Raw genomic sequence first — 26861 nt, 5'->3', positions numbered from 1 at the left:
CACATCAGAAAGCGCAGTATGAGGTCAGCATCTGGGCCTAGGGCAATTGCTACATTTGGGTGGTAGCAGTATAAGGAGGAGGAGGGAAGAGGACTAACGTGTGTCATCAGGATTCCAGTTCAGGCGCTGGGTGTACTGATAGGAATACGACTCCATTCTTGACTTTAGTACTGCAAGTACTGTCATCAGGACAGAGGGTCGGGAGTAAAAGGTCCATAACCATTGGATTTCACAGCCACGTGATAATGCTAGACTATGTGACTTTTTCCAACCCTTTGTCCCTAGAACCAAGGACTCTGCCTACAAACCTGCCGAATGGATAAAGGCAGTTGTTCTGGGGCAGATAAGGCAACCATAACGCAACACGCTGGGAGCTGTAAAAAGCTCCAGAAGGAGACACCAGTGGAGCTGTTCTGAAGGATGAATTTAATCCCCAGCTGAAGGAGGCATAAAAACATTCCTCAATTTCCCTTTTCCAAGAAATCCACATTCCTTGTTCTTTTCCCATGCTGGATGCGAAGAAGCACGCCTGCATGGAGTGGGTTTATCAGCAGAATCAAGCATCATCAGAAGGGTCTGGGGGCCACGTGAGAAGTTCGCTGGAAATATGCAGTCTCACCTCTACTATAACAGCCTATGTCTACCTCTAAGTTATATGGAAGCTTTGCCTCTTTTGACCCCTTTTGTGATCCAATTTTTTGCTGAAGCTATGTTCCTTTTTTGGTTTTTCGAAACTACCTGAACAGATGGTATAGCATAGGAGGTAGGAGCGAGGATAAGGGCGACGAGTAGAAACCACTGGAGTATGCGGATGGGTCCGGGATGCAAGAGTAGTTGATTTTCTTAGACTACAGTGTCTGGCCAATGGGTAGGATGCAAACAGCTAAGGTGTCATCAGCTCAAGTACGGTGGTAGCTCACGTTAGCCACGCACCACCTTCTAAAGATCCCGTTCCAACTTATGGATGTATTAACTCTGAGCGAAAGGGCTGGACTTGACTCCTCCCTGAGATTCAGGGAGGAAAGCGTTAACCTCCACAAGGTTTCCGTCACCAAAATGTCACATCCCCTCCAGACTTCCGTGTCGTCCACTCTCGCGAGAGTATGAAAAAAAAGTCCTGCATTTTATTAACCCGGCCCCCAGCCCGACAGTTGCCTAGCAACGAGGCAACCAACCTCCACAGCGTGAGGAAACTTGGCAGCTGGCGATCTTCAGGCTTCGGTTTCTTCCACCTTCGCGAGCCAGCGTCAGCGATTCGAACTTGAGCCCCGCCCCAGGGAGCCTGCGGGCGCCGGATTGGCCGATGATTCTCTCCAGGTGAGGACCGACGCCAGGGTGGCGGAGCCTGACAGGGGCACGTGATTTGCCGGCTCCTGGCGCGCCGGGCCCGGACCGCAGTGTGTCAGCTCCTGTCCGCAGCCTAACGGGACGAGTGCCGGGGCCACTGTCGGGAGGCAGCTTAGGAGGGATCGTAGGGTGAGCGGTGGCTGTACGGCGCCTGGAAGGGCCGGGGCGGGCGGGAGGAGGGGGCCTGCGTACACCGGATGAGGTGCGGGCTGGTGATGCTTTGCAGTTTTCGGGCAAGTGCGGGCATTGCTGGGAGTGCGGACGTTCAGGCACCGGGAGCGGCGTCTGGTGGTTGGGTTGGAGGATTTGTGTGGTCAGTGGAGGAACAGTGCAAGGACCTCGAAGCAGCAGGACCTTCGGTCCTCACGAGCCCCTTGTCTGGGTGTGCGGCGTGAGCACAAGACTATCCCACCCCGGCTCGAGTCAGGACTTCTTGTTCAGCAGGTGACCTTGGGGGAAGTTATACCACCTCTTTGCGTCCCAGTGTTCTTACAGACTGCGAACCGAGGGATAGATGGGAAGAGGGTGCAGGGCAAGGGCTTGGGAATGAGAACGCTCGAGGAGAAATGGTGACATGCTAGGGTCGTCACGGGGTCCAGTTACAGTTTTTCCTTCAGGGAACATGTTTGGGATTTCCTCACTGCGCCCATATCTGCCAGGACTGAATTCCTGCCATTGGACGGCGGTGACTTGATGATAATCTGTTTGCAACCCACCTCATTCATCTCCCACTTCTGCCAATACTCTTCCCAGCTTTTTAAGCCAGAATCTGAGGTCAGGAAGGAACTTGGATAAGCCACCTGATTGGGTCAAACTTAGCTTTTCAACCTGTAAATTGGGTGAAAGTAACAGTGGTAGCAGAATAATACCTATGGAAGGATTATTAGAAGGATTGAAGGAGCTAATTTATGTGAATGAAACTCCTAAGTCAGCATTCAAAAGGGAAGGTTCTACTGCAACTCAGTCTATAGATGAGGAAACAGGGCTTGGGAGGACTATCAAAGGGCATGTAGCTATTAACTCTGAGCGAAAGGGCTGGACTTGACTCTTGGCCCAGGATTCTTTCATTTCTACTGCACCTGTCCTCTTGCTGAGTGTTTGGAGGGGTGTCTCCTTCCTTACATTCCTTTTGTCCCTTTCAGACGTCTACCGAGGAGCTGCCATGTCTGGGAATACTGCATCTTCATCAGAACAGAACAACAACAGCTATGAATCCAAGGCCTCCAATCTTCGAATGTCAGAGAAGAAATGTTGTGAGTCTGGGGAAAGAGGAGGGGCTGCTCCCCCCCCCCCCCCAGGATTTTATCTTAGGAATACAGTTGTAATCCTAGACTTTGATGCTTGGTGGGAGTGAGAGAGAATTCTTCGACATGGGAATTTAAAACCAAGTCTACAAGGGGAATTTCTTGTGTGAAACAAGTAGGCCCCGTGAAATGTCTGTCACTGGGGCAAGACTGCTGGTCTTTGTCTCATGGGGAGACCTGCACACTCGACTGATGTTGAAAGTTACCCACTCAGTGATTAAGACAGAGTGGCAGGCGCAGGAATTACTTAGGGCTGATACTGTTAACAGTTCCCTTTACCTGGGGGGCTACGTTTTTGTGAAAGTGCGGCTCACTGCAGAAATTGCAGGTAAGAGCCAGTAGGAGTTCATTTTGGCAGGCCTCTGGGGGAGTTAGGTCTGCCATCTGACCTCTCACTCTGACTCGGGCACCCTGCTTTCCCTCAGGGTTAGCCTTCACATTTTGCAAGCTGCTTTTCCTGCAGGTTCATTTCTCTAGGGACAGGTTTCACCAGAGCTTTTCCATGCCAGTTCTTTAGCAGAGATGGCAGGTGGGTTTGCAGAGAAATGAAGCATAATTTCTTCTCCCCTGGCACCTGCATTCCTAACCCTCATTGTAGCTTGTATGGGCAAAAAGTTCTGGGCAACTGGCCCCTACAGTTTTGGGGGAAGCTCAAGGAATGCTAATCCTTGCCCTTGCTTCCAGATGCACTTTTCCTGTGGAACCCCGTCAGTCAGTTCTCACTTCATTGGTCATGTATATAGCAGGTGGAAACAGCCAGCCAGCACGAGACCTGGAATCGTGTCATGTTCAAAGCTTTCCCCAGAGTCTTGACCTTGATGTTATATCCTTGTCAGTCTCATGATTAATGATAATCTCTTTTCATCTAGCACTGATGAAGCTTGCTGGGCTTTGCGTGGCATCAGAGGCAGCTTTTTGGATGTGATACTGGGGTTGGCACACCTGTATGATTAGGGTCTCCTTTCTCTGCCAGGGCAGGAAGCTAGGTATGGAGGAAGAGTATCCTATGGGAGATAACTAGTGTAGCACGTGTTCGAGTGCAGCCTTGTAGTCAGACTGCCCGGGTTTGAATCTTGGTTTTACTCCTTCCTAGCTGTGTGCCTTGAATAAGATGCTTATCCTCTCTGTGCCTTAGTTTGCTTATTTATAAAATGGGATACTAATGTTATCTTCCCCTAGAGCAATGTGAGAATTAAATGAGTAAATATAGGAAAGCACTTAGAAGAATGTTTATAGAGCTAAAGTATATTTTAACCCCCTGGTGACTTTTCATTGCATATAAATGGAATTATACTGTAAAAGCTATACTGTGAGCTCACTATTTGTAAGAGACCTACGAAAAATTAGATTTTCAGTAAAGAATGTTTTCTTCTCTTGCTCGACAGTATCCTAAGCCAGACTTGGGAGCACTAAAGCGAGGTGCATTCATGTTATTGGGACACTTGATCCAAAAGAGTACAGAGAACAGGTGGCGACATGGGCTGCACAGTGCGCAGCATCAGCTGTATTCTCCAGATAGACCTACTCCGTGCCATTCAAACTCTTCTGCAGTTTTTCTGCCTTGAGGGCTCTCGCTAGTCAAGGAGCCAGTAATCCCAGGTCTCCTTTCTATCCTCTAGGCTCTGCACTCTGATTTCTCCTCTCCAAGCTCCACTCTCTTCTCCCCTACTGGGAGCATGGGGTGGGGGGTTTGTCCTGACTCCATCATCATTCATTTACCTGCCCCCTTGTCTTCTCCCCTCGTGGGTTGGACTGGGAGACTGCTGCAGCCATAGTCAAAGGAGAAAAACAGTCGTGAAGATTCGTGTTAGTTTATTTCCTTCTCCATTGCTGGCCCTTATGTTGGAGCAGGCTCCCCTGCCTGCTTCGTGCTCATATACAGTGGTTGCTTTATTAATAGCTCAGCCACTATCCCCTTGCTGCCAATTACACCTGTGTTGCCTGGCTCCACTCTGGGATGTGCCCGAGCTGGAGGACTGGAAAAGGACTTCGGGGAGCCAGAACCCCAAAGGAGCATTACTGGAACTTCAGCTGCTCCAGGGACGGGGGTGTTGGGCGGTTGCTGGCCTAGGTGCCTGTAAGGTGCTCAGATGACCGGTTTCTGGGCATCTTAAAGGCACCTCAGGAAGTAGGCAGGTGGGGACAGGGACGAGTGTGTACATGCTTTCCTTTGTTTCTTTTATCCTTTGAGATGTTGAGTAGGGCTGAAACAGACAAGCTGTCATGTGCTTTTCCCAATTCCAAAAGCGGTAACATGTTCATGAAAAACTCCAACAAAACAGAGAGAAGTGAAAAGTAGAAAAAAAAAATCTCTCACAATTTCTCCTGTCCCTGTTAAGTTTATTATTCGCAATATCTCCTGGTGTATTCTGTTATTGAAAATAGGTTCACATTGTACATATTCTGTTCCACTATTTTCCTCTTTTCTTTTTTTTTTAACTCATTGTATTGTGGGGGGCTTTTTGGGGGTGTCTATAAATCCACATTTAGCTCTTTCTGCGCAGTATTGCATTCTGTGGATATTCCAACCTCCCCCCATGGATACTTGCCCTGTTTTAGGTTTTCCACCATCACAAGCAATGCTGCAGGAGCATCCTTGCCTATATATCTTAGTGTGTTTGCACCAGCCGCTTTTCCTACAGAAGAAATCAGAGGAGCTCTGTGTTGATCAACATTATGAATTTATTCTCCTAAAAAGTTCTGTATTGGTAGTTGCTTTTAATATTTCAAAGTGCATAGATAGAAATTGGGCATCGTCAGCTATAGGTGCACTGGTTCACGAAAACATGAATTTTCTCAGTGTTTAGCCACAGAACTTGTGTATTTCATGCCTTTGAGATAAATAGCGGGAGATAATTAGCAGCTTTATGACTACTGCATATTTGAAAAGTATTAGGCCTGTTTAGAACAAATTGTAGAAGAAGGCCTTGTTCATGAAAAGGCCGGGAACTACTACTACTACTAGTACTACTTATGCTGGGAATCACTACTACTAGTACTACTACTAGACCACCTTTCAGGATTAGATTACAGAATTTAGTCATACTTATCACAGTGCTCCCTTGGCCAGGTGCTGACAAGAGCTGGGCTGCGACTGATGGGGCAGTCATGAAACCGGGAGTCAAGTCAGAGCCCTGACCTTGACTTTGTACTGTGTAATTGTGGGCCAAGCTCTTCACTTCCCTGGGTTTGCGTGTTTCTCTTTGTAGGAGGGAAGTATCAAGCCCTCAATTCCTCTGAGTATATTCCTGAGGGAGAATAAATTTAAGATTGAGAAAGTGAGTTAAATCTTATTTAAAGAAGGTAGGAGAGAATTTCAGGATTGAAACAGCTCTTCATTATATGCTGAGGGGTGTGTTACATTGTCTCTGAAATTAACCAGCTTGGACTATCTACTCTTCAAATTAAGGTGGTAGTGGTTTTGTTTTGTAACAGGCAGGACAGAATGTTCCTAATTTTGTCAACCCTGCGGTTTGAGATAGGAAGTGTGTTTTAGTTTTGTACTCTGGAACATGAGAAGCCCAGAGGTGGGAGGTGTGGTGCCTTGGGGTGTCCTTAGAGACCCCTGTTTTCTTTTGCTCTTAGCATTCTCTGTCCAGTTGGGTAAACATGCAGCAGCTGGTCCCCTGTTTAGCTTCAGAGCAGCTTCCAAGCATCAGTTCATTTTTAGCTTTAGGAAGGGTCAGAGGACCTTTGGGGGAAGCGCCTAATGGGCTGGAAGTTGTGGACAAAGCTGCCCCAGAAGTGCAGGTAATGAGGCAGATCATGGGGGATTAAGCAGAGCGTGGTGCTGAGCTGGAGAAAGTGAAGACTCAGGAGGATTTTACTACTGAAAGGCGAGCAGCCGTATCCAGGCAGACCTGTTGAGGGTCAGAGATCAGGGGTTCATATCAGCTGAGGCTGAAGCCCTGCCCTGTGCTCCCTATTTGGACACAGATGAAAATCACTTACCTTGCTCCTTGCCTGCTTTGGAGGAGTCCCTGCCCAGGCCCAGGAATTGTCCATGTGCTCAGCGGGTGAAGGACTAAAGGCCAAGTCCTCTAGCCCCAAGTCTGGGCATCCGCTCCTCCCTCACCACTTGGGTATCCTCTTTGGTTTCTGGGTACTTCTTGCCCAACACCCCTAGGAAACTGTCTTCCTTCTGAGATCTGTCCCCTACCCAGGCCCTTCTGCTCACTTCTCCAGTGAGATCTGTTGAAAGGGACTTTCCTATGCAACTACCTCAGTTTTCCTGAATTGTTTCTTAGCCTTATGGGGCCACCTTGTCTCAGAGCCGAGAAGCAGTGGCACCCAGCAGGGCCCCTTCCGGAAAACAGTGTGGGGAAGTGGAAAGCAAAGGTGGCTCTTTCCGTTTCTCATCCCTGGGCAGGCCCTCCCCTCACAGGAGCTTGCAGAGCCTGGGTCCTCCTACCCAACGTCGGTTGGGTCCAGTCCCCAGGGAAGTAACTGGCAGCAGCGGAGACCCCGTCCCACCGCTCCTCTGTGGCAGAATGGGCAGGGAGGAGCCCGCCCCTGTAAGCAAGCTGTGGAGGGAGCACGGGCTCTGGCTTCTAGTGCCAGCTCTGCCGTGACTCGTCCTGTGTCCATAGGCAAGTCACCTGACCTTTGACTGTCAACTTTTCCCCATCTGTCCACTGAGCCCTATCTCCATTCATGAGCATTCCTGAAATAAGTTTCGTAAGGAAGGACGGACCAGTGACTGTTCCTGCTTCTGAATGTGTTCAGATGGCCTTTGAGGCCAGCTGGCCAGGATGCCTTGCAGGCTAGCTTTACCCTGAAGCTTCCTGAGGGGCTTGTCAGAACTTGTGTCAAGTAAATAGGCTTTGCCACAGTCTGAATCTCACTATGGTTTAGAAATTTGGACTTAAGCTTGTATCCTGATCACAAAAGCCAAAACAGCTGGAGACCAGGCTCTTTTTATACTGGGCAAGCTAGCTCTTGCCCATGGCTCTGAAGGGATGGATGGGATCCTCGGGATAGAATCTCTGTGGGACCTTTTGTAGCCGGCTCATCACTGGAGAAGCTCCAGGCCTAAGGTGTGCCTCCACAGCTATAACGTTCTTGTGTTATTAGACAGGGGTTATTGTGTTATTAGAAGGTGTTGGTGGTTATCTTTCTAATCCTTTCCACTTTTTCTTCCATGCACCTCTGTGGAAACTTTGCACATGTGGGGAAGTAGTGTCTTGGCTTGGGTACTTCTTGGAAATTTATCTGACCTTTTAGTTCTCTTTTAGGAGATTGGACTGATAGCTCCTCTATATGCCATCCCAGTCTTTCCCTAGCTTTGTTGAGGTGTAGAAAGATTAAATGAGGTTATTAAATGATGTTACTAGCCCAGTGCACGAACCTTCCACAGCTTCTAGCCATTCAGTTCTGTTCTCTTTCCCCTCTAGCGTGGGCATCTTACATGACCAACTCCCCAACTCTCATCGTTATGATTGGCTTGCCAGCCCGAGGCAAAACCTATGTATCCAAGAAACTCACACGGTATCTCAACTGGATTGGGGTGCCCACCAAAGGTAGGTGCAGGTTATTTATTCCTTGGGAAGGGAAATGATTAGTTCTTGGGTCTCCCAGGCCTCTGGAAGAGCTGTTCTCCTTGGCATCACGATTACAGTGTGCTCCTGGCAGAAATAGTGGTAGATTCCTGATTTGCTGGATTTATTCCCTGTTTACAGACTTGTTTCCTCTTGGACTGGGTAGACTGGCCTAGATTTAACAGCGTGCCTTTGATGGTATAGGGCTTTACCGCCATAGAGATCATCTTGTCTAATACTAGCAGTACTTGCGTGAAGTAGCCGGTGTGGCTGAGGAAATTGAAACTCAGACAGTTTAAGACTTGTTCAAGGACTAATACGTCTGAACTTGAGTCTAACTTGACTCTTAATCTGGTATCATTCCCAACATACCATGGTGCTTTTTTTTTTCATTTCCTTGGCCACCCTGACATTTAGACCAAGAAGTCTCCTTTGGTGGGGCCTTTGTATTTTTTCACTACTGAAGGCTGTTGATGTCATCTGCAGTGTTTAATCTTGGGGTATATCGGCGTGAAGCAGTCAAGTCCTATAAGTCCTACGACTTCTTCCGGCACGACAATGAGGAGGCCATGAAGATCCGCAGGTGAGTCTTCTTAGGCCTGACCTCCCGGCCTGCTCTTTCTCTGCCATCGCAAGACTAGATGTGGCAGGGCTCGGTTTTCCTCTCAGTAAATATCCTCTGGGGAATTTAATGAAGATCATTTGGTGGACAGGTCATGTTGGGCTTGGGTAGGTAGAAGAACAGGCTCAGGGAGAAGTAAGTATGTTTAGGGTAAACCTATATAGAGATACTTTATATGCATGGAGAAGGGGAAAGATACAGGACAGTCTAAAAACCTCAGCAGGGAAGTTGGAAAGTCTAGTTAGGGGGACGTTGTGACCCTGGGAAAACTTCAGTGGGAAGGGATGTGACTCCTCCAGCAACCCAGCTATTCATGTCTCTGACTGTGTCTGCACTTGGTCTGGCACCATTCTCGCTGGTGTCCTCTGTTCTCATGGCAGACAGTGTGCTTTGGTGGCGCTGGAAGACGTGAAGGCGTATCTCACTGAGGAGAGCGGACAGATCGCGGTGAGCCTTCCCTGCCTCTTCCCTATCCTAATCTCCATCCAGGAGACTGCACAGCCTCCCGTTGGGTCTGCCTTGGCGGGATTCCAGTTCTCTCGGCCCCCTCATCTGCTTCGCGGCCTCTCTTCCCAGGTGTTTGATGCCACCAATACCACTAGGGAGAGAAGGGACATGATTTTGAGCTTTGCCAAGGAGAACTCCTTCAAGGTAGGGTTTGGCTCCCCACTGGAGGAAAGGGATGAGTGGAGGTGGGGAGTCAGGAGGGACGTGAGGATCTCTTTGACTCTGGTGAGTGAGGACAGGCTTGGCTGTCCTTTCCTCTCGTGGGGAATACCCCCAGTCCTTAAGTGTTTTCTTTCAGGTCCTTTCTCAGCCCCTTAGCCTGCATGTCCAAGGCCCTGGGGATGTGGTAAGAGGTATTTTTCAATGAAGAGGCCTTGAAGGCCACTTTCATGACAGAAAATCCTGGGGGATGTGGTGGCCGTGGTGGGGCAGGTGTGAGCACAGGCTGTTAAATGAGCAGCCTGGGCACTTCGGACTCATTTGTCACTACCTTCTCTCCCTGGCCAGGTGTTCTTTGTGGAATCTGTCTGCGATGATCCTGATGTCATTGCTGCCAACATCCTGGTGGGTGACACGCCTGCATACCATCACCTCCCTGTCCTTTCTGCCTTGTATTATGTGTGGGTGGGTGGGTGAGCGGGGAGAGTCAGCTGGGCAATGAACATACTTCTACAGTCTTCCCTTGGGAGAAGAAACTGAGGCTCTGAGGAATAAAATTAGAATGAGCTGTTGAATGGAACCCAAGACTTAGACTGTGGCTTTGGCCCTGTGTTCTGGGTACCAGCTGGATCCTGAGACCTCAGAGTAGATCAGCCTCTTCACTCTCTGTCAGGACCACGTGGGAAGGTCATCTGTCCCACTACCTTTACACTCAGGTCAGTGCTGTGTGCACTGAGTACCTTGTGCCCTATATGGTCACAGTATAAACCAATGCTCATTTGATAGGTTGTACTGTGCTGTGTAGACATGGTGTCATAGTAGTGTTCTCCTAGCAGTGTGGGACTCTGAAGCATCTAAGAAGGGGCATCTGGTCCAAGTCAGGCATGCATCAGATCAAGCACCCTATTCTGAGTGGTCGTACGGAGAAATTGAAGCCCATTCTGTGTTCCCAGCAGGGCACATAAAGGGATTGGGGCCTAGGAGTAGTTTGAGCTATGTGAGTGCCTCAGTCCTTCAGCCAAGGGCAGGCACATGACTGCCGAGTTGTCTTTCCTTTCTTGGTTGCCAGGGTCACAGGACAGGGAGGGGGCACTCAGTGAACGGGGATTGCCAACAGCTCCAGTGAAAGGGCCCTTCTATGCACTTCCTTCTCTTTATTTAGCATTGGCTGTTTGCAGGAGGGCTGTTAAGGGCACACCTCTGACCAGGCCCTACTCTCCCTATGATTCTAGGAGGTAAAGGTGTCGAGCCCTGACTACCCTGAAAGGAACAGGGAGAATGTGATGGAGGACTTCCTAAAGAGAATTGAGTGCTACAAAGTCACCTATCAACCCCTTGACCCAGACAACTATGACAAGTAAGGTTTAAGGCCATGGTTTGAAGGGCCTGAGGCAGGGGTCTGATTGGAGAAAAGGGCCTTTCTCCCTCTGACCTCAAACTTTCCTCTGCCCACCGGACCTGTCATGTTTACGTCATGCCAGAGAAACAAGAGTGGATTTGTAGCAGCCATGTAGGCTGCATCTTACACTTGAACCGTGAAGTGTTTTTAGCATCAGTTCTTCCTTTCTGTTTTCTACAACAAGATTTCTCAGTCTCCACATGGCTGACATGCTGTGCTGGCTAATTCTTTATCACAGCCATCGGGGGCTGCCTGTGTACCGTACGATTTGAACAGCACTCCTGGTCTCCACTCACCAGATACAATAATACTCCCAACCTGCGATGGGCCAGAATGTTTTCAGACATTGCCAGGTGTCCCCGGGGAGCAAAATCAAGTAGTTCTAATTTAATCTAGGATGTTGTAGGATATCCCTCAGAGATGTGTCTTCGGCTTTTGATTAGTTTTTAAAGTTTAGTGTGTGTGTATGTGTGTGTGTGTGTCTGTGTATACACATACATATACGTATATATATATATTCTGTAACACACATCTATTAGTATATAAGTGTATTTATATTACAGAGAAAAGAGTAACATAATATCGAATATGTTTACATAAACCGTAAGTTACATGTATACATACATGTACATTATATATATATGATATATATATGATGTATGTATATGATACACATAATACAAATAGATAAAGTAAAAATGTGTAACAAACATGTAAATATATATGAAATATGTATATGATGTACATACATGTGTATGTGTGTATGTATACATATATATACATAAAGCATGTAGAGTCCTTAAGAACATGCCTGGCTCATCAGAAATGTCTGTTCAGTGCTAGCCATTATTACTGGGGTAGTGTCTGTTGGCAGTGTGGTATGCAGTATGGGTTAACTTGATGTGCCTGAGGTATAAGAGCCATAGTAAAATGTCAAGTCCATGTTGAAGAAAGGTGTGTACACACAGAAACCTAGAGAATGTGGCTACGCAGTTAACAGCTGTGTTTGAGTGAGATACAGCCCCGCTGCCAAAGAGATGGCAAGATAAGTGTGCATAGCTCACTGTTCCATTGTTAGAGGTCTGCTTCATGTTTGAGTCTTTTTTCTTTTTTTAAATTTTATTTATTTATTTGTCAGAGAGAGAGAGAGCACAGGCAGACAGAATGGCAGGCAGAGGCAGAAGGAGAAGCAGGCTCCCTGCTGAGCAAGGAGCCCGTTGTGGGACTTGATCCCAGGATGCTGGGATCATGACCTGAGCCAAAGGCAGCTGCCTAACTAACTGAGCCACCCAGGTGTCCCATGTTTGAGTCTTTAAATTCCTTCAAGTAGATTGCCCAGAATATTAGTGTTTGGAGGTATTCCTTAAGGAATATTCTTTAATATGGAGATTGAAAACCGCTGTTCTAGAAATGGTGTAATTGTATATTCTTCTACATAGAAGTTCTATATAGAAAAACATTCTAGAACAATGTGTGTGTGTGTGTGTGTGTGTGTGTGTTTATAGATAATATTTCTGATTGTAGGGTTTGGGTGATTTGTATTTGCATCATTCTACCTTTATTTGAAAATTTTTTAGAATAAGCATTCATCATTTTTTAAACATTTAAATTCAATTAGCATTGATCATTTTTACAGTAAGAAAAATTGATGAGGCAACCACTGCAGACGTACCTCTGAGAGAGGCGTGATTAGGCTGGTGCAGGGGACCTGTAGAGATCTCTAAGGTTCTGCTGCCTACTGCCCTCCCCACCGGCAATGCCATTCTCCGGCCAGCTCTTGACCACCTTGGATGAGGGTTGTGCTTCTCACCAGACTCCAGGGTTAGCAAAATTGTCAGGTCACCTCGTCAAACCCTGGATGGAAAGCCTCGATTCTTCATACCTACTTCTCTACACTACTTGGCACAGTATGGGCACTGAAGAAATGGTAGGCTGGCTGGAAGTTTGGGACATCTTACTTCATCTTGGGTCTGAGATTTGATGTGTCTCTAACCAGTTGGTTCCTTAAATGTGGGTTGGCTCTGACAGGAGAGGAGGAAGAGCTACCTCAAGCCCACAAGTGATTATGGGAATCCTTCCCTTCCCACTCTTATCCTCAGATTTTCATTCCCAGGGATTCTCTTTTCTCCTTCTCTGTCCCAGGGATCTCTCTTTCATCAAGGTGATAAATGTGGGCCAGCGCTTTTTAGTCAACAGAGTCCAGGACTACATCCAGAGCAAGATAGTCTACTACCTCATGAATATCCACGTGCAGCCTCGCACCATTTACCTTTGCCGGCATGGAGAGAGCGAGTTCAACCTCTTGGGGAAGATTGGGGGAGACTCTGGCCTTTCGGTGCGGGGAAAACAGGTGAGGCGCCTGGCAGCAGGCTGGATTTCCCAGGCTTAGAGTTGGAGAAGGAGCATGGTAGAGGGCATCTCTCTCTCTCTCTCTCTCTCTCTCTCTCTCTCTCTCTCTTTTTGAGGTCATCTCTCTTATCACCTTACTTCTTCCTCATTCCCGCTGGGGCTGAGGCTGTGGTTTCAGCCTCAAGCCAATGCTGAAGACCTCCTCTTGTCCACCAATTCTGGCTGTGTTGTCGTGTGGTAACTTGGAACCTCTCCTGCTGTTCACTCAGCCATCAGATAATTATTGGGCACAACTTGTGTGCCGAGCACAGCACAGGATGCTCCAGGGGAAGTTCATTTCCTCTTGGGTTTATCAGAACTGTGTGGCACCTCTTGGATTTTGACCGTGGTCCTACACGTTGTTCCTTGTAGGCCAAGTTAGCAATTGTGTGTATGTGTCTATATGTGCACGTGCGCACGTGTTTCTCTCCTTTAAAAATTTTTAATATCTGACCCCAGTTTGCCCAGGCTCTAAGGAAGTTTCTGGAAGATCAGGAGATAGCAGACCTCAAAGTGTGGACAAGCCAGCTAAAGAGGACTATCCAAACTGCTGAATCCCTGGGTGTGACCTATGAGCAGTGGAAGATTCTAAATGAGATCGATGCTGTGAGTAGGAGTTCTGATGGCTACAAAGCCAGTAAGTCTTATTCAGGCAGGGACTCTCAGAGATCACAATGTGGGCAGTTTTATCTAGAAAACTAGAAAACTAGTAGTTCTAGTGGGGGAGGTGGGAACAATTGCATCCTAGTCAGGGTTTCCTGCCTGTTTGAGCTCCTGTGCCAGGGACGGGCCCAGACCAATCTGGGACTTAGCACTTCTGGCATCTGGGGACAGTGCAGCTCCATTGTGTTCCTTTGGATATTTTGTCCCAGGAAAAAGAAATAGCTAACAACTCACTTCTTTAATTTCTGCTTAGATCATTTGCCAGCTCTTCTGGAAAATTCCTTCCCAAATTTTTTCTTGGCTTTCTCTGTCCTTGAGCACAAAAGTAGACTTTTCTTTTTCTTTTCTTCCTCTGTACCTTTTTATGCCTTCTGTAAGAATTCTCTAGTCCTTTCAGTTTCTCCTCCTTCTCTGCTTCCTGTTCCCTTTATCCTGCTGACTTTGCTTGGACCTTTTAACTTCTCTGAAGTAGTTGGAGCAAGTGGCAGCTTAAGCTCGAGAACCCACGTCCTCTGAGCAGTAGCCCTCCCCCTGCCCGTCCCAGTCACCAGGGCCCGTTGGTGGCACTACAGGCCAGGACCTAGCACAATGCTGGGCATGTAGTAAGAAGCCAGGATTCCTTAGTGTCGCCTCCGTTGTGTGTGTTGGGGTGGGGGCGTGTGTGTCACCCTCCCTCCTGCAGCCAGTGTGGCTCCCTGCAGGGCGTGTGTGAGGAGATGACCTATGCGCAGATTGAGAAGCAGTACCCAGACGAGTTTGCACTTCGAGATCAAGAGAAATACCTGTACCGGTACCCTGGTGGGGAGGTGAGATTTCCCCTCAGGTGGGGCGACTGCCCCAGCAGAGGCTGGGAGTTTAGCTTTCATTTGGGGAAAGGATTAAATGGGACGTGTTGGGTCTAGAAAGTGTAGTCAAACCATCATGTCATTTTGTCCTCCGACTTTGGGTCACAGTATGTTTAATTCGGCTTAGTTGAACATCTCTTTAAGATCTTCGGGGAAAAGGGTTACAGGATGTCTTGTATGTTGATTAATTGTAGAATCAGCATCTTCTTTTTTACTTCTTTTTTTCGTTCTATTCTCTCAGTCCCACCCTGACCCAAGCAGGTGTAGGCCCCCGAGTCAGTCTGGGGAGTGTGAATGAACTCCCTGTCATCTTGCGTGTTTGAGGCTGTTTGCTGGCCTGAGGGCCTTCGTAGTCTAGAGCCATGGGAGGCCCAGGTAACTAAAACCAATGGCAGAGGTCCAGGAAACCCCTAGGAGCCTCTCGTTGCCTCAAGGGCTGCCTGTTCGTCTGTGGGAAGGAAAAAAGACGCAGGCTGAGTTCACATTTCCTCTTTTTGACCTGTAGCTTTCTCGATCTGAATGTTGCTCTTGAAAGGTCTGAGGATTCTCCAGAGATCATGGGGCTGGGGGGTGGTTAGCAGGCGACATGAAGTCGCTGACCCTCCAGGAGGAAAGCCAGCTGGGGAAGAAGGAGAAGTAGCCTCCTGACTCCGGAGCCAGCCCCCGACTTGGCTGCCCGCCTGTGCCTGGCCCCCTACCGGTCGGCCTCACTTCCCCCACAGTCGTACCAGGACCTGGTGCAGCGGCTGGAGCCTGTCATCATGGAGCTGGAGCGTCAGGGCAACGTCCTCGTCATCTCCCACCAGGCTGTCATGCGCTGCCTGCTGGCCTACTTCTTGGATAAGGGTGCAGGTGACATTTGAGGGAAGGGCCAGGGGACACATTCATGGGGAGAGGGCTGGACTAGGGGTGGCACAAGGATCCCGGGCAACAGAGCCTCCCCCTCTCCACTCAGAGTGGGGTGCATTCTTCGGACAGCAATGTGGGGCTCCTAGCAGCCACTGGGCCAGCTACTCGCTGAATTGACCCCTCTGGTACAAAAGCCCCCAGTGGAGAGTGGCCGCTGCTGGAGCTCCTTAATCCTGCTTGGCTAAAGGGCCAGTGTTCAGCCATTCCCTCCTGGCAGGATCAGAAAAGTGGTTGAACATTCGCGGCTTGTTATTTGACTCCAAGGAGGGTGGTGTCTTAGAAGCATCTTCATCCTTTGGATTCATCATAGGACAGTTTCTGGGTAAAGCCATAAGGAAGTTGCTGGCTTTTCTGACCCTTCCCTTCCCTTCCTGATCTATCTGAGCTGCTGGGCAGCCTGCACATGGGCCTTGGGTACACCCAGGTGGGCCACGTTCTTCCCTTCCACTGGGTGCTGGCTACTCACTCCTGTTTTGTCTGCATGGAAGGATCTAAAATGGCTTGCTTTCCTTCCTTAGACTCTTAGTAGCGTGGGCAGCTTCTTTGGTGGCTGTCCTATTAATTGTCTGGGGTTTAGGGGAGGAACTGTACAATTCTAGGTCAGGGTGGAAAAAACTCATGAGCTCCTTAGATTCTCCTGCTAACTTGACCTTAATCCATAGTACTAAGAGCCGTCTCTCACCTGGTCTTTCTCTTTTCAGATGAGCTACCATATTTGAGGTGTCCCCTTCATACCATCTTCAAACTGACTCCTGTGGCCTACGGTAACTATGATCTTAGCTGCTGGGCAGGAGGTGGGGACTGAAGAAAGTCAGGCTATTTGATTTTTCTCTGAAGTTTGTCTGGAAGTTCAACTTCATCATCCCTGTATAGCAGAGAAATTCCATCAGTGCTTTCCATTTTTAAAAGGATGTATGGGGGCGCCTGCGTGGCTCAGTCAGTTAAGTGTCTGCTTCAGCTCCGGTCATGATCTCCGGGTCCTGGGATCGAGTCCCACATCAGGCTCCCTGCTCAGTGGGGAGTCTGCTTCTCCCTCTGCCCCTCCCCTTGCTCATGCTCTGCATCTCTCTCTAATAAATGAATAAAATCTTAAAAATAAAAGGATATATGTATAGATTTAGGAATATATACGTTCTTTTATGGTATGTTTTCCATACTGAATCTAAGGACTTTTCCTTGGAGATTGTTTTCCTGAAAGCTTTCTCTTTCCTCTGCTTCCTCAGGATGTAAAGTGGAAACCATTAAACTCAATGTGGAGGCTGTGAACACGCACCGTGACAAGCCAACCGTAAGTACTTTCCCCAGATGAACATGCAGGCTCCCTGCCACCTTGAGTCTTTGAACCTTTGACATCACAAGACTGGGGTTTTGTTTATATACAAAAGGGGAACACATCCAGAACTCATGTCCTATGTAGTCTGCTTATTTCCAAAAGGAAGAGATGTTGGAATTATTGCTTTTTAAAATTAGTCCCTCTTTCATGAGTCTTAACCTTGAAAGTTGGCTCCTGGAAATACAGTTAAATTTGGGAAATGTTTGGCCGAAGTCAAATACAGATCTTCCCCCCCCCCGCCCCCCCGGGAGTGCTCCCTTTAGAAGTAGGACCCAGAAGAGCCTATAAGGTGTTTATTTCTAGGTCTGTCCTGATGACCTGTGTGATCTTAAGTAAGCCCCTTCCTTTTGTGGGTCCTCCTTCCTCCTTTGGAATATGATGCTCAAGGAGCCGCTCCTTCTACAACCCTTTAGCTTCCTGGGACTAGGGCTAAGGCCATGGCCCATGTCTTAGGAGAGACTCTGTCTGCAGAGGAACAGGAGTGGAGGAAACTGTTGTGGTTATAAGCATTATTTAACCTTTATGAGTGAGCTTTTGGCTTGGCTTTCATTTGTGTGGTGTCCCTCCATTTCCAATCAGAACAACTTCCCCAAGAACCAAACCCCTGTAAGGATGAGAAGGAACAGCTTTACGCCTCTGTCCAGTTCGAATACAATAAGGCGTCCAAGAAATTACAGTGTTGGGAGCCGGCCCCTCAAGCCCCTCAGCCCTCTCCGTGCCCTGGACACGCAAGAAGGGGCCGACCAGCCGAAGACCCAAGTCAGCATTCCGGTGGTGTAACCGTGTGTCCCTTCCAGGCTTGGCCTCCTGCCCTTGTCACTAAGCACCAAGGAGTCATTTAACTTTCAGCCCCCACCCCCAACACCCCACCATGGATCTTAACACAGAACGTGAGCTCATGTGTTTCCAGACCAATCTTAGCGGTTCTCCAGAGTGAAACATGTCCCTACCCAGGGGCAATTTGACCAGCGGGTGTTTTAGGACACGTCCTCAGTTGGGGTGGTCTGGAGGAGGAGGAAAAAGGATACACTCCCCTGGGTGCTTAGCATAGCTGGGTCTGAGGTTAAGCCTGCCGCATAGACTTGGTTCTTGTCCCTGGTGTCTAAACTCCTCACATCCTTGTGTTGGTAAAGTGGGGGGCGGGGTGGAGGGGGAGACAGAGCCCATTTTTCCTTCACCTTTGTCTCTCTGAGGTGTGCTTTACTCACAGTCCTTACTTGCCTGCTTTGTCCCCCCCTTGCTCACCTGCCCTTTGGATCGTCCAGTGTGATGCATGGCATTGTCATCGTGCTGTCTGTCGAGGAGGGAAGGGGTGGTTGGCGAGAGAGCAGTCTAGGCTCTGTTGGTGCTCTCTGCAGGGGGCCTCAATGGATCCAGACTGGGGGAGCTTTTTTTCTTTGCCCTCTCCTTTCCTCTCAAGCCAGGTCCTGAAAGGGTCAGCCCAGGCTGCAGATCATCCACAGATGCTCTGGGGCCTGCAAGTGGACATAGGGTGAGAGCTCGTGCCTCCTTTCACGAGAGCCAGTGCTAAGTCTGCGAGGCTCTGGGGGACTTGGGCCCGAGGATGTGCGAAATATCTCGGTTGGTATTACTCACTTCAAGAGCGAGACATGGGTCTTTCTGGCAGAAATGACGTTTCTGCCAGACGTTCTGACGTTCTGGAATGACGTTCAGGAGAATAGGATGTTCTCGAGCTCTTGCGGGGCTCTCGTAGGGCAGTCATGTCTTTTGTCAGTGGCTCCCAGCTTTGCCAGCCACAGCACCTTTCCTGCCGAGGCCAGTGACCTCTGGGACTGTTTAGAAGGACAGAGATGAAAGAGTCACCACTGATACTGGAATTGCTTAGGGCAAGTGGCAGAGAAGATTTCACTAGAGCTTTTTATTTTCCTGTAATGTTCAACACTCTCCTCTCTACCTTAAAAAAATTTTGCATGAGCAAAGTTGTGTGTGTGTGTGTGTGTGTGTGTGTGTGTGCGTTTTTTTTTTTTTTTTTTCCCCTAAGTGTAGAAAGACCTGGCTATGAATTTACTCTCCCTCACTGGTGTATTCTTTTATTTCATGTTGGTGTCCAGGGGTCTTTGGGACCCTGAGGGGTCTAACTCTTAATGATCTGGAATTGCCTATTCACTTTTGTCATTTTATTTTCTCTGTAGGGTTAACCAGGAAACATTTAGAGCAGGGGATTCTTAGCTTCTTGGTAACCCCCCCCCCCCAGTTCTGTACATAAAACATGAATATATTTGCAGTTTTCTGAGAGAGAAGTCAGTTTGCTCATGAGGTTTTTAAAAGTGATGGAATGAGTCTCTACCTTAAAGTTACCAATTGTCTTTCGGAAGAAACCAGCGAGAGCAAGTGACCTATTTGCCAAGGGTCTTTTTGTTTGGTAATAGAAGACCTTTTCTCATGGTTCTCATCCGGGAGCACTCATTAGAATCCTCTTTAGAATTTTCGAAGCCCATACATGCTCCAGTCCACTCCAGGCTTAATATGAACTCAGAACCTCTGGGGTTGGGGTCTGGACATGTATGTGTTGAAATAACTTCCCTGAAGATTCTGATTCATATTCAAGGTTAGCTGTGGGGAGAAATACTTGGACTAGTTCCTTGGACAGATCATCAACCCAAGAATTCTGAATTCCTTTTGGCTTTGAAAGGACAATTCTCTAGAGTTAGAACGTCTGAGTAGATGACAGTGTTACACCACGTGACCCCCTTGAAGGCAGGCTGCTGTGTTTTAGGGGGTTACTCTGGGTTCTCCTTCCATCTTTAACTTTCTACACTTCAGGGTGAGGCGGAACAAATCGCTAGGTGAGGAAGTGTCCTTGGGTAATAGCTGGGAGTGTTCAGCAGTCTGGAGAAAGGCACAGAGATAAAGCCAGTAGGATATAAAGGTTATCATCACAGGCAGCTGACTTGTGACCTTGAGTCCTTCAGTCCTTCATTCTTTTTTTTTTTTTTTAAGATTATTTATTTATTTACTTATTTGACCTAGAGAGAGTGAGATCACAAGTAGGCAGAGAGGCAGGCAGAGAGAGAGAGGGAAGCAGGCTCCCCGCTGAGCAGAGAGCCCGATGTGGGGCTCAATCCCAGGACCCTGAGATCATGACCTGAGTCAAAGGCAGAGCCACCCAGGTACCCCCCTTCATTCTTAAGTCCCGAGTAGGACATCACAGTGTTTCCAGTGGCTGCTTGCCAGCTTCTGGTCCTCAGTGCGTCTAACCTGCTGTTCCTGTTTGGCCACTATATTCTGGGTGCATGTTGTCTTTGTGGGGCTTCAGGCTGGGTGGGGGCGCTGATGGTGATTGGGTACATAGAATTGGAAGAAAGGTCGTTGCCCTGAAGAAGGTTATTTTTAGAGACAGGGTATATAATTTATAATAAATGGATTTTTGTGAACGAGCAACACATTGAGTCTGTAACTGTGGGCATTGAAGTGGAGTTCAGATTCCTTCAGACTAAAGGGGGTGGCAGGTGAGAATCCTTCCCCTCCCGGTGAGAATGAGATGTGGTCTAGGCGGCATGTGGGGCGCTTTTACAAGGTGGCTTCATCTAACCTTCCTTGGCTGGCAGCACCCTTAGCCCAAATGATTATTCATTCATCCCCCACCCCCATGCACCATAAGAATCATTCAGAGCTAAGGAATGACAAGCAGGGGCATTTTGATCCAAAGACTTTGGGTCTGGGCTGTGCATATTCTTAGTGAGAGGAGGATTTTCTAACTCATGAGCATTGTGTTATCCTGTTGTAAACCGCGGCCAGAGCCACAGGTCACGGGGATGTTCACTGTGGCTCTCAGCCTGCTCCTTACTTTCCCACTCTCCCCCTGTGCTAGTTTGCTTCTCCCAAAAGAGGAGCCTAAGGTAATCTTTCTAGTCTCAGGGGCACACAAGAAATTAGAACTTGACTGTAGCATTCTTCAGTTCTAGAGCAGGAGCCCTCCAGAGAAGTTTCTGCAGGAACAAGCCAGGAGGATACAGAATGGCATAGAGCTCCTCCTCCAAATTTTAGAGAATTTCTTTCTTTTTTTTTTTTTTAAAGATTTTATTTATTTATTTGACAGAGAGAAATCACAAGTAGATGGAAAGGCAGGCAGAGAGAGAGAGAGGGAAGCAGGCTCCCTGCTGAGCAGAGAGCCTGATGCGGGACTAGATCCCAGGACCCTGAGATCATGACCTGAGTCAAGGCAGCGGCTTAACCCACTGAACTACCCAGGCACCCATCTACTTTCTATCTTTTCTATCCTCCTCTTCCTTGCTTACTGAATGTGTATCGGTAGCATCTGCACACTGCTATAGTTAGGTCTATGTCACAGATTCTACAAAGAAAGGATGGATTCCAGAGCACCTTTTGCTAAGGCTTTTGGTTTCACTGTGGGAGAAATAGGCCTTAGTATTTCATCTATTAAATTATTTAATCTAGTAAATGGAGAGAGGAAAATCCCTGTATATTTTATTGTGTTGCTTGGAAACTGAGTGATGAATTTTGTGACAAACGTGAAAGAGGAATTGGAGGCAGATTTAGAGAACTAGCTTCCCTTGTCTCTTAATCCTCAAATTAGAATTTTGTTCTTATTAATCTGTATTGTCTTTGGTTTTGTTTTGATAATGGGATTGTTTTACATTCAGCTGCAAAGTAGAACTAGAAAACCTTAAAAACGTGCATTGTGTAGGGGTCTGCCCTATCTTACTGCCTCTGGGTTGGTTGTTTGGTTGGTTTGTTTGTTTGTTTCTCCCCCAAGGAGTTAGAATTAGGAATACCTGTCTGCGTTCCCAGGCTGAACGGAGGAGTGTTTCCTTTAGTTCTGGTGTTCCTCTTTGCAACCCACAAATGGATCTGCAGAGGCACCTGTATTCTCAAGAAACGTGACATAACTTTGAAAATAAATCCATCTTACAGTTTTTCTCTGAGTAGGAGGTCTAGGTTTTGGAGAAATTCATTGGTGCTTGGGGTAGCAAAAAGAGAGAGGGAAGAATGTCTAATGATGCAGAAAACTATACTATATCTGTGTTACACAGCCTTACAGACATTCCATTGTTTCTCTTGAGTTCAGAAGCCATGTTGTTTTTGTTTTCAAGAAATTTGCTCAATTTTTTTTTTTTTTTTCGCATTCTTTTTTTTTTTTTTTCATTTTGATGTATTTTTAATTTATTTTTTTATTTTCAGCATAACAGTATTCATTATTTTTCACCACACCCAGTGCTCCATGCAATTCGTGCCCTTTATAATACCCACCACCTAGTACCCCAAACTCCCACCCCCCACCCCTTCAAAATCCTCAGATTGTTTTTCAGAGTCCATAGTCTCTCATGGTTCACCTCCCCTTCCAATTTCCCCCAACTCCCTTCTCCTCTCTAACTCCCCATGTCCTCCATGCTATTTGTTATGTTCCACAAATAAGTGAAACCATATGATAATTGACTCTCTCTGCTTTACCCAGTTTTCCTAGCACGTATTTTGACATGGTCATGTTTTAAAATATTTTAGTTTAAAAAATATCTGACTTGAGCCAGGTTGTGACATTGGCAGGGTGGATCTCTGACTTCCCAGAGACGTGATTCAGTCATCAGAAGTTTGTCCGGGAATTTAATATGGATGCATAATGTCCAGAAGACTGTATCTGGTAGCATCCACATGCTTACCGACTGGCAGGCGCTGGGCGAGTCTGTACGCTGACTGACTGACTGACAGACTCCAGTAGGGTCTTGCAATCTGACTGTCTTTTTTCTAATTGTACCAGTTAGTAATATAGGCGTATTATTGTAATTTTGTGTCTGTTGCATGTGTCCTACAAAGAAAGGAAGTAAACACTTTACTTTGTTTCAGGGGGAAGTTCTGTACTTACCGATTTTTAGTAGACGTTTCTCTTAAGAGTAGCAGCCAAATTCTCATCATTTTGTAGAAAATGAAGGTTGAACTTCACTTCTGTGTGGTATTTTGTAAACTTGGTGAAGTAAATACCTCCTCCAAGCCAAAAATTCTTACCTCTACCTGCATTCATTCCTCCCACTCCCCCACCTCTAGGCAAGATTTCCCTTTCACTGTCTGCTGATGAACCTTCTGTGTCCTCAGCTTCCCTGTCACAGGATAGAGCAGTGGCTAATGCTGCTTTTTTCAGTCTGCCATGGGTTTGGCTTTTATTCATAAAATCTAATAAATAAAAATGCAAAGGAAATTTTGCATTTAAAAATTGATCTTAAGAGTTGGCAAAGGTATTCTTTCCAGTCAGCCTTTCCCTGGGGATCTAGGACCAATATTTATCAACTCAGTGTTTTTGTACTTGAAATGCTTGTATACATTTTTTTTTATTGTGTTGAAATAACAAAATCCACTCGTTCTGATATGGTAATGGTTTTACTGTGGCAAGAGCGAAAGACTGATCACCAGCTGTGCCCCTTGGAGGGGGGTGGAAATGGTTGAAGGGAATGGACTGAATTGGGAAGTCACGTACTAGAGTTATGCTGCAAATCGATTTCCTAGGCACAGCTCTGGTGAAAAAGGAATGTGAGTCCTTACCAGCATTCTGATTTAATCTGGTGACATTGATATCAAAATATGCCACTCAGAGCCACATAAGGTGTGTATAACTGTATTTGAAATGTGCTTTTCTGTGTGTGTGTGTGTGTGTGTGTGTGTGTGTATAGAATGGGTAAATAAAAATGTTGAGTAACTTGAACCTATCAGAAGGCTTCTGGGTTTCTTGTTTTGTATTTTGGGTTGTATTCTCCACCCACTCCCCCTACCTCCGAAACTGTTTCCTGCTGCTCCATGATAGGGCGTCAGAGGAGCCAAAGCCAGTTGGCCGCACAACGGGAGTCCTTGGTGTGGGCATGGCTCTCTTCCACCACCTTCTGGGAAAGATGGGAAGGACATTATGGAAGACATGTGAACTTCAGTAGAAGTTGTGTGTACTTTCTGGTGCCTCTACAAGAATTAAGAAAAAATTACCTTTGCCCGAACCGTACTATGAATCCCGTTAACCACATGTAACTCATTATCATAAAGGAAAAAGTATGGAGATCTCTTAGAATTTAGTGGGCTGTTCCTTCTAAAACATGACCCGCCTGTTTCTAAAGAGCTTACAGTCAACAGAATGAAATGACATTTAACTTCTGGGACAAGAAATACGGGTGGAACTGTGTCACCGCCTCACGCCCCTCATTTACATCAGCAAAGAGCAGGAGCTCCTTAGATATGCAGCCTCTGGTGCCTCAAGTCACAGGGTCCCTGAATTAGAATCCCCACCCTAACAGGATGACCAAGTGATTCCCATGCGCATTTAACTGATGCTTGAGAAGCACTCCTCTAGGGGGAGGAATTCCTCACCAAACATTCGAAACATAAGGTGTCAGTTTATGGGAAATCAGTTTATGATTTGTGCTCTGACGAATTTCAGAAGGTCTGGGATAGCTACAATCGTAGAGACCCTCCTCAGAAGCCAAGAAGCCCCCGACTGCAAAGCCATTTGGTCAGCATGGTCTTTTGGCTGATAGTAGCCTACGTGCTCTCCTTTTACCACAGGATTTCCTGCAGCTTCTACCTCCTATCTTGGGTGTATAGCTTAGTGCCCGGTCCAACATGGTTACAAAGGTCGGTTTCTCAGGGAAAGGAGCCTGTGACTGTACTGTTGGAGTTTGGTAAAGGGTAAAGGGGTGTGTGCCCGCACAACTGAGGGTCCGTGCATGTGTGCGGAGGTGGGGCTGTGGGCAGTGGGGGAGCAGCGGGCGGGTGGGGGAAGGGTTCTGCTTCATTTGATTTGATTTTGGCAGTGGCATAATTACTTTCTCTCTCTGGCTCGCAGGCAGAGACGGGGTTGGCTGTGCACAGGCACTCTTCGGCGTCCCTCACACCGCTTTGCTGATGATGTAAAGGTTGAAGCCAGACCCCTCCAGGATCTACTACAAGGCTGTTGATGGCAGCCCTACGGGGGCTCTGTCAGGAAGTTAAGCTGGGATTGGACATTTGAGGCCACCAAAATGAGGCCTGGAAAAAACATTACATTTCTTCCGCTCATGCCTAATGGGAATATGTGTTGCACGGGAAAACTTAAGTGCCCTGTGCCTCAAAAGATCTAACAGCCCGACCCGATCTGTTTGTATGATCTCTTTGCTGGGTGTGACCCCAGTTGGCCAGTCTTGTTCCTTTTCGGCCTTTAACTTCCTACCTGTGATTGTATCCCTGGCTGCCTGTTCTTTTCTGGAACGCAAATGGCACCTCTTCAGACTTGTTTGCGAGTGAGAGGGCTGCACCACCACGAGCCTGTTCTGTAAGAGCTGGTCTCTGCGTCTGTTCCAGCGAGCAGGCTAGAGGACCTTATATATATATATATGTTAACTGTCCCTTTTCTGTCATGTTGGAAATGAGACAAATTCATCAGGTGAGTGGAGGGTATCTGAGAAATTCAGTCCCTGTAATGTCTCTTCTGTGGTGGTGAAAGGGCAGTATCAGCTGCCTTTTTCACAGAAAGAAGTTTTTCCTTGTTCCAGGTCCTGTGAGAGCAGGATCTGACTGCAAGACTCCCCAGAATGGGTCCCTGTCTTCAAAGGACCCTTTTCCGAAGTAGCTACTGTATTTCCTACCTGATGCTGCGTCCCCTCACAGCAGCAGAGGGAGGCGTCATTCTCCAGTGGTTGGGAATGACGGTTGGAGAAAAAAGTAGGGCGCTATTGACAGGACCTGAAGAAGTGAAGAGGGTTCCTTGGGAATCAACTGTACCAGGGAGTTCTTGCTTCAAACCAGGTTCGGGGGGCATGGCTTTCTGTGGGGTCTGTCACTATGATGTGGTCTCTATGAAGCTGTGGATGTGGCTTCGAGAGCAGCTGGTCTTCTGATGCCTGCCTCTTAGCTAATTGTCTCTAGAGGGTCTCCTGGTCTTTATGTAGAACACTGGGGCGGGGGGTGGGCAGGGGAGACCCCAGTCTTTGAGGTATCTGTCATTTGGCTTCCTGTAAAGATAAGCCAGGTAATTCTCTAGATCAGTGTGATTCTCTGTCAATGTGATTTTGATGTCAATACTCCAGTTGAGGGTATAGAAGCTCCAAAAGATAAAATCTTACAAGCAAAATTCTTTTTTTTTTTTTTTAAAGAATAGAAAGTTTTTTAGCTTTTTAAATAATTTTTCCCTTTCATGCAGATACCCTCTTGCTGGGCAAGAGGGTAAGTAACAAGAAAAGAAAGAAACGCGTTTTTTTCCCCAAATGGTTCTTTTATACTGTGGATGATATGGGGCTCCCTTACCTAGGATGTGATGAGCTGGGCTGCGGGCAGTTCAGCATCCCCGAACCAGGAGCTTATTTTATACGCACAAAGCTGCCTTCAGAAAGGCTCCTGACTGCTCTGTAGCAGGGGATTTTCATCTGGCCTCTCTGAGCATGCGGAACTATCACTATTTTGTTCTTGTACTGCGGGTTTCTTTCTGCATCTAAACACGGTGTCTGTTGATGATCAGATAATGTTTTTACCTAATTATTTATTCATTCATGTGTGATATTTTTAAGTCCCATGTGAGTGCTTGCATGTGTTTGATCAGAATGTAAGATAATTGGTGTTGTCTGTTTTTTGGTAGAAATTGAGGTAGTTTGAGATTTTAAATGTGATGTCCATAGTATTACCTTAAATTAAATTTCTAAGGTTTAGATGTCTGTCTTCTGTAAAAGGATGGCAACTATGTTAAGGCACGGCGGATTTCCTTTGAGTACTTTTTTTCCTCATTGATTTATAAGTATCAACCAAGAGATGCATTTCTCTGGAGAGAAGTTTATCTCCTGGATAAATAAAATCATGCTAAAATATGTCAGTAATCTATATTTCTTTGTAATAAGAAATATAATAAAAGTTATTTTTAATTTAAA

At 47.1% G+C, this 26861-nt stretch overlaps 1 protein-coding gene across 19 annotated transcripts; it reads left to right on the top strand.

Annotated features, from left to right (window-relative positions):
- Positions 1–627: 627 nt before the first annotated feature.
- Positions 628–26861, top strand: PFKFB2 (6-phosphofructo-2-kinase/fructose-2,6-biphosphatase 2). Of its 19 annotated transcripts, none has more exons than XM_082701916.1 (17): positions 628–1317; positions 2490–2600; positions 8045–8170; positions 8675–8771; positions 9191–9257; positions 9387–9461; positions 9825–9881; positions 10709–10833; positions 13018–13225; positions 13723–13869; positions 14628–14732; positions 15494–15623; positions 16382–16444; positions 16904–16968; positions 17593–17772; positions 24532–24600; positions 24812–26861. In XM_082701916.1, exons 2-16 carry the CDS (start codon positions 2510–2512, stop codon positions 24568–24570), a joined length of 1575 nt encoding a protein of 524 aa, XP_082558042.1. In that variant the 5' UTR covers positions 628–1317; positions 2490–2509; the 3' UTR covers positions 24571–24600; positions 24812–26861. The 19 variants fall into 19 exon arrangements, with proteins under 19 accessions (XP_082558042.1, XP_082558040.1, XP_082558031.1 ...); XM_082701914.1 differs by having other exon boundaries at positions 17593–17784; XM_082701915.1 differs by having other exon boundaries at positions 1306–1476.

This window comes from Mustela nivalis, assembly GCF_964662115.1.
Source record: "Mustela nivalis genome assembly, chromosome: 16".
In the NCBI taxonomy this organism is placed as follows: Eukaryota; Metazoa; Chordata; class Mammalia; order Carnivora; family Mustelidae; genus Mustela; species Mustela nivalis.
This window is presented reverse-complemented; position numbering and strand designations above follow the sequence as displayed.

Coding starts and splice junctions, on each gene's coding strand:
- PFKFB2 (XM_082701909.1), top strand. CDS start 2,510: ATGTCTGGGAATACTGCATCTTCATCAGAACAGAACAACAACAGCTAT. Junction 8,171..8,674: donor GATTGGGGTGCCCACCAAAG/GTAGGTGCAGGT, acceptor TGTCATCTGCAG/TGTTTAATCTTGGGGTATAT. Junction 9,462..9,824: donor CCAAGGAGAACTCCTTCAAG/GTAGGGTTTGGC, acceptor CTCCCTGGCCAG/GTGTTCTTTGTGGAATCTGT.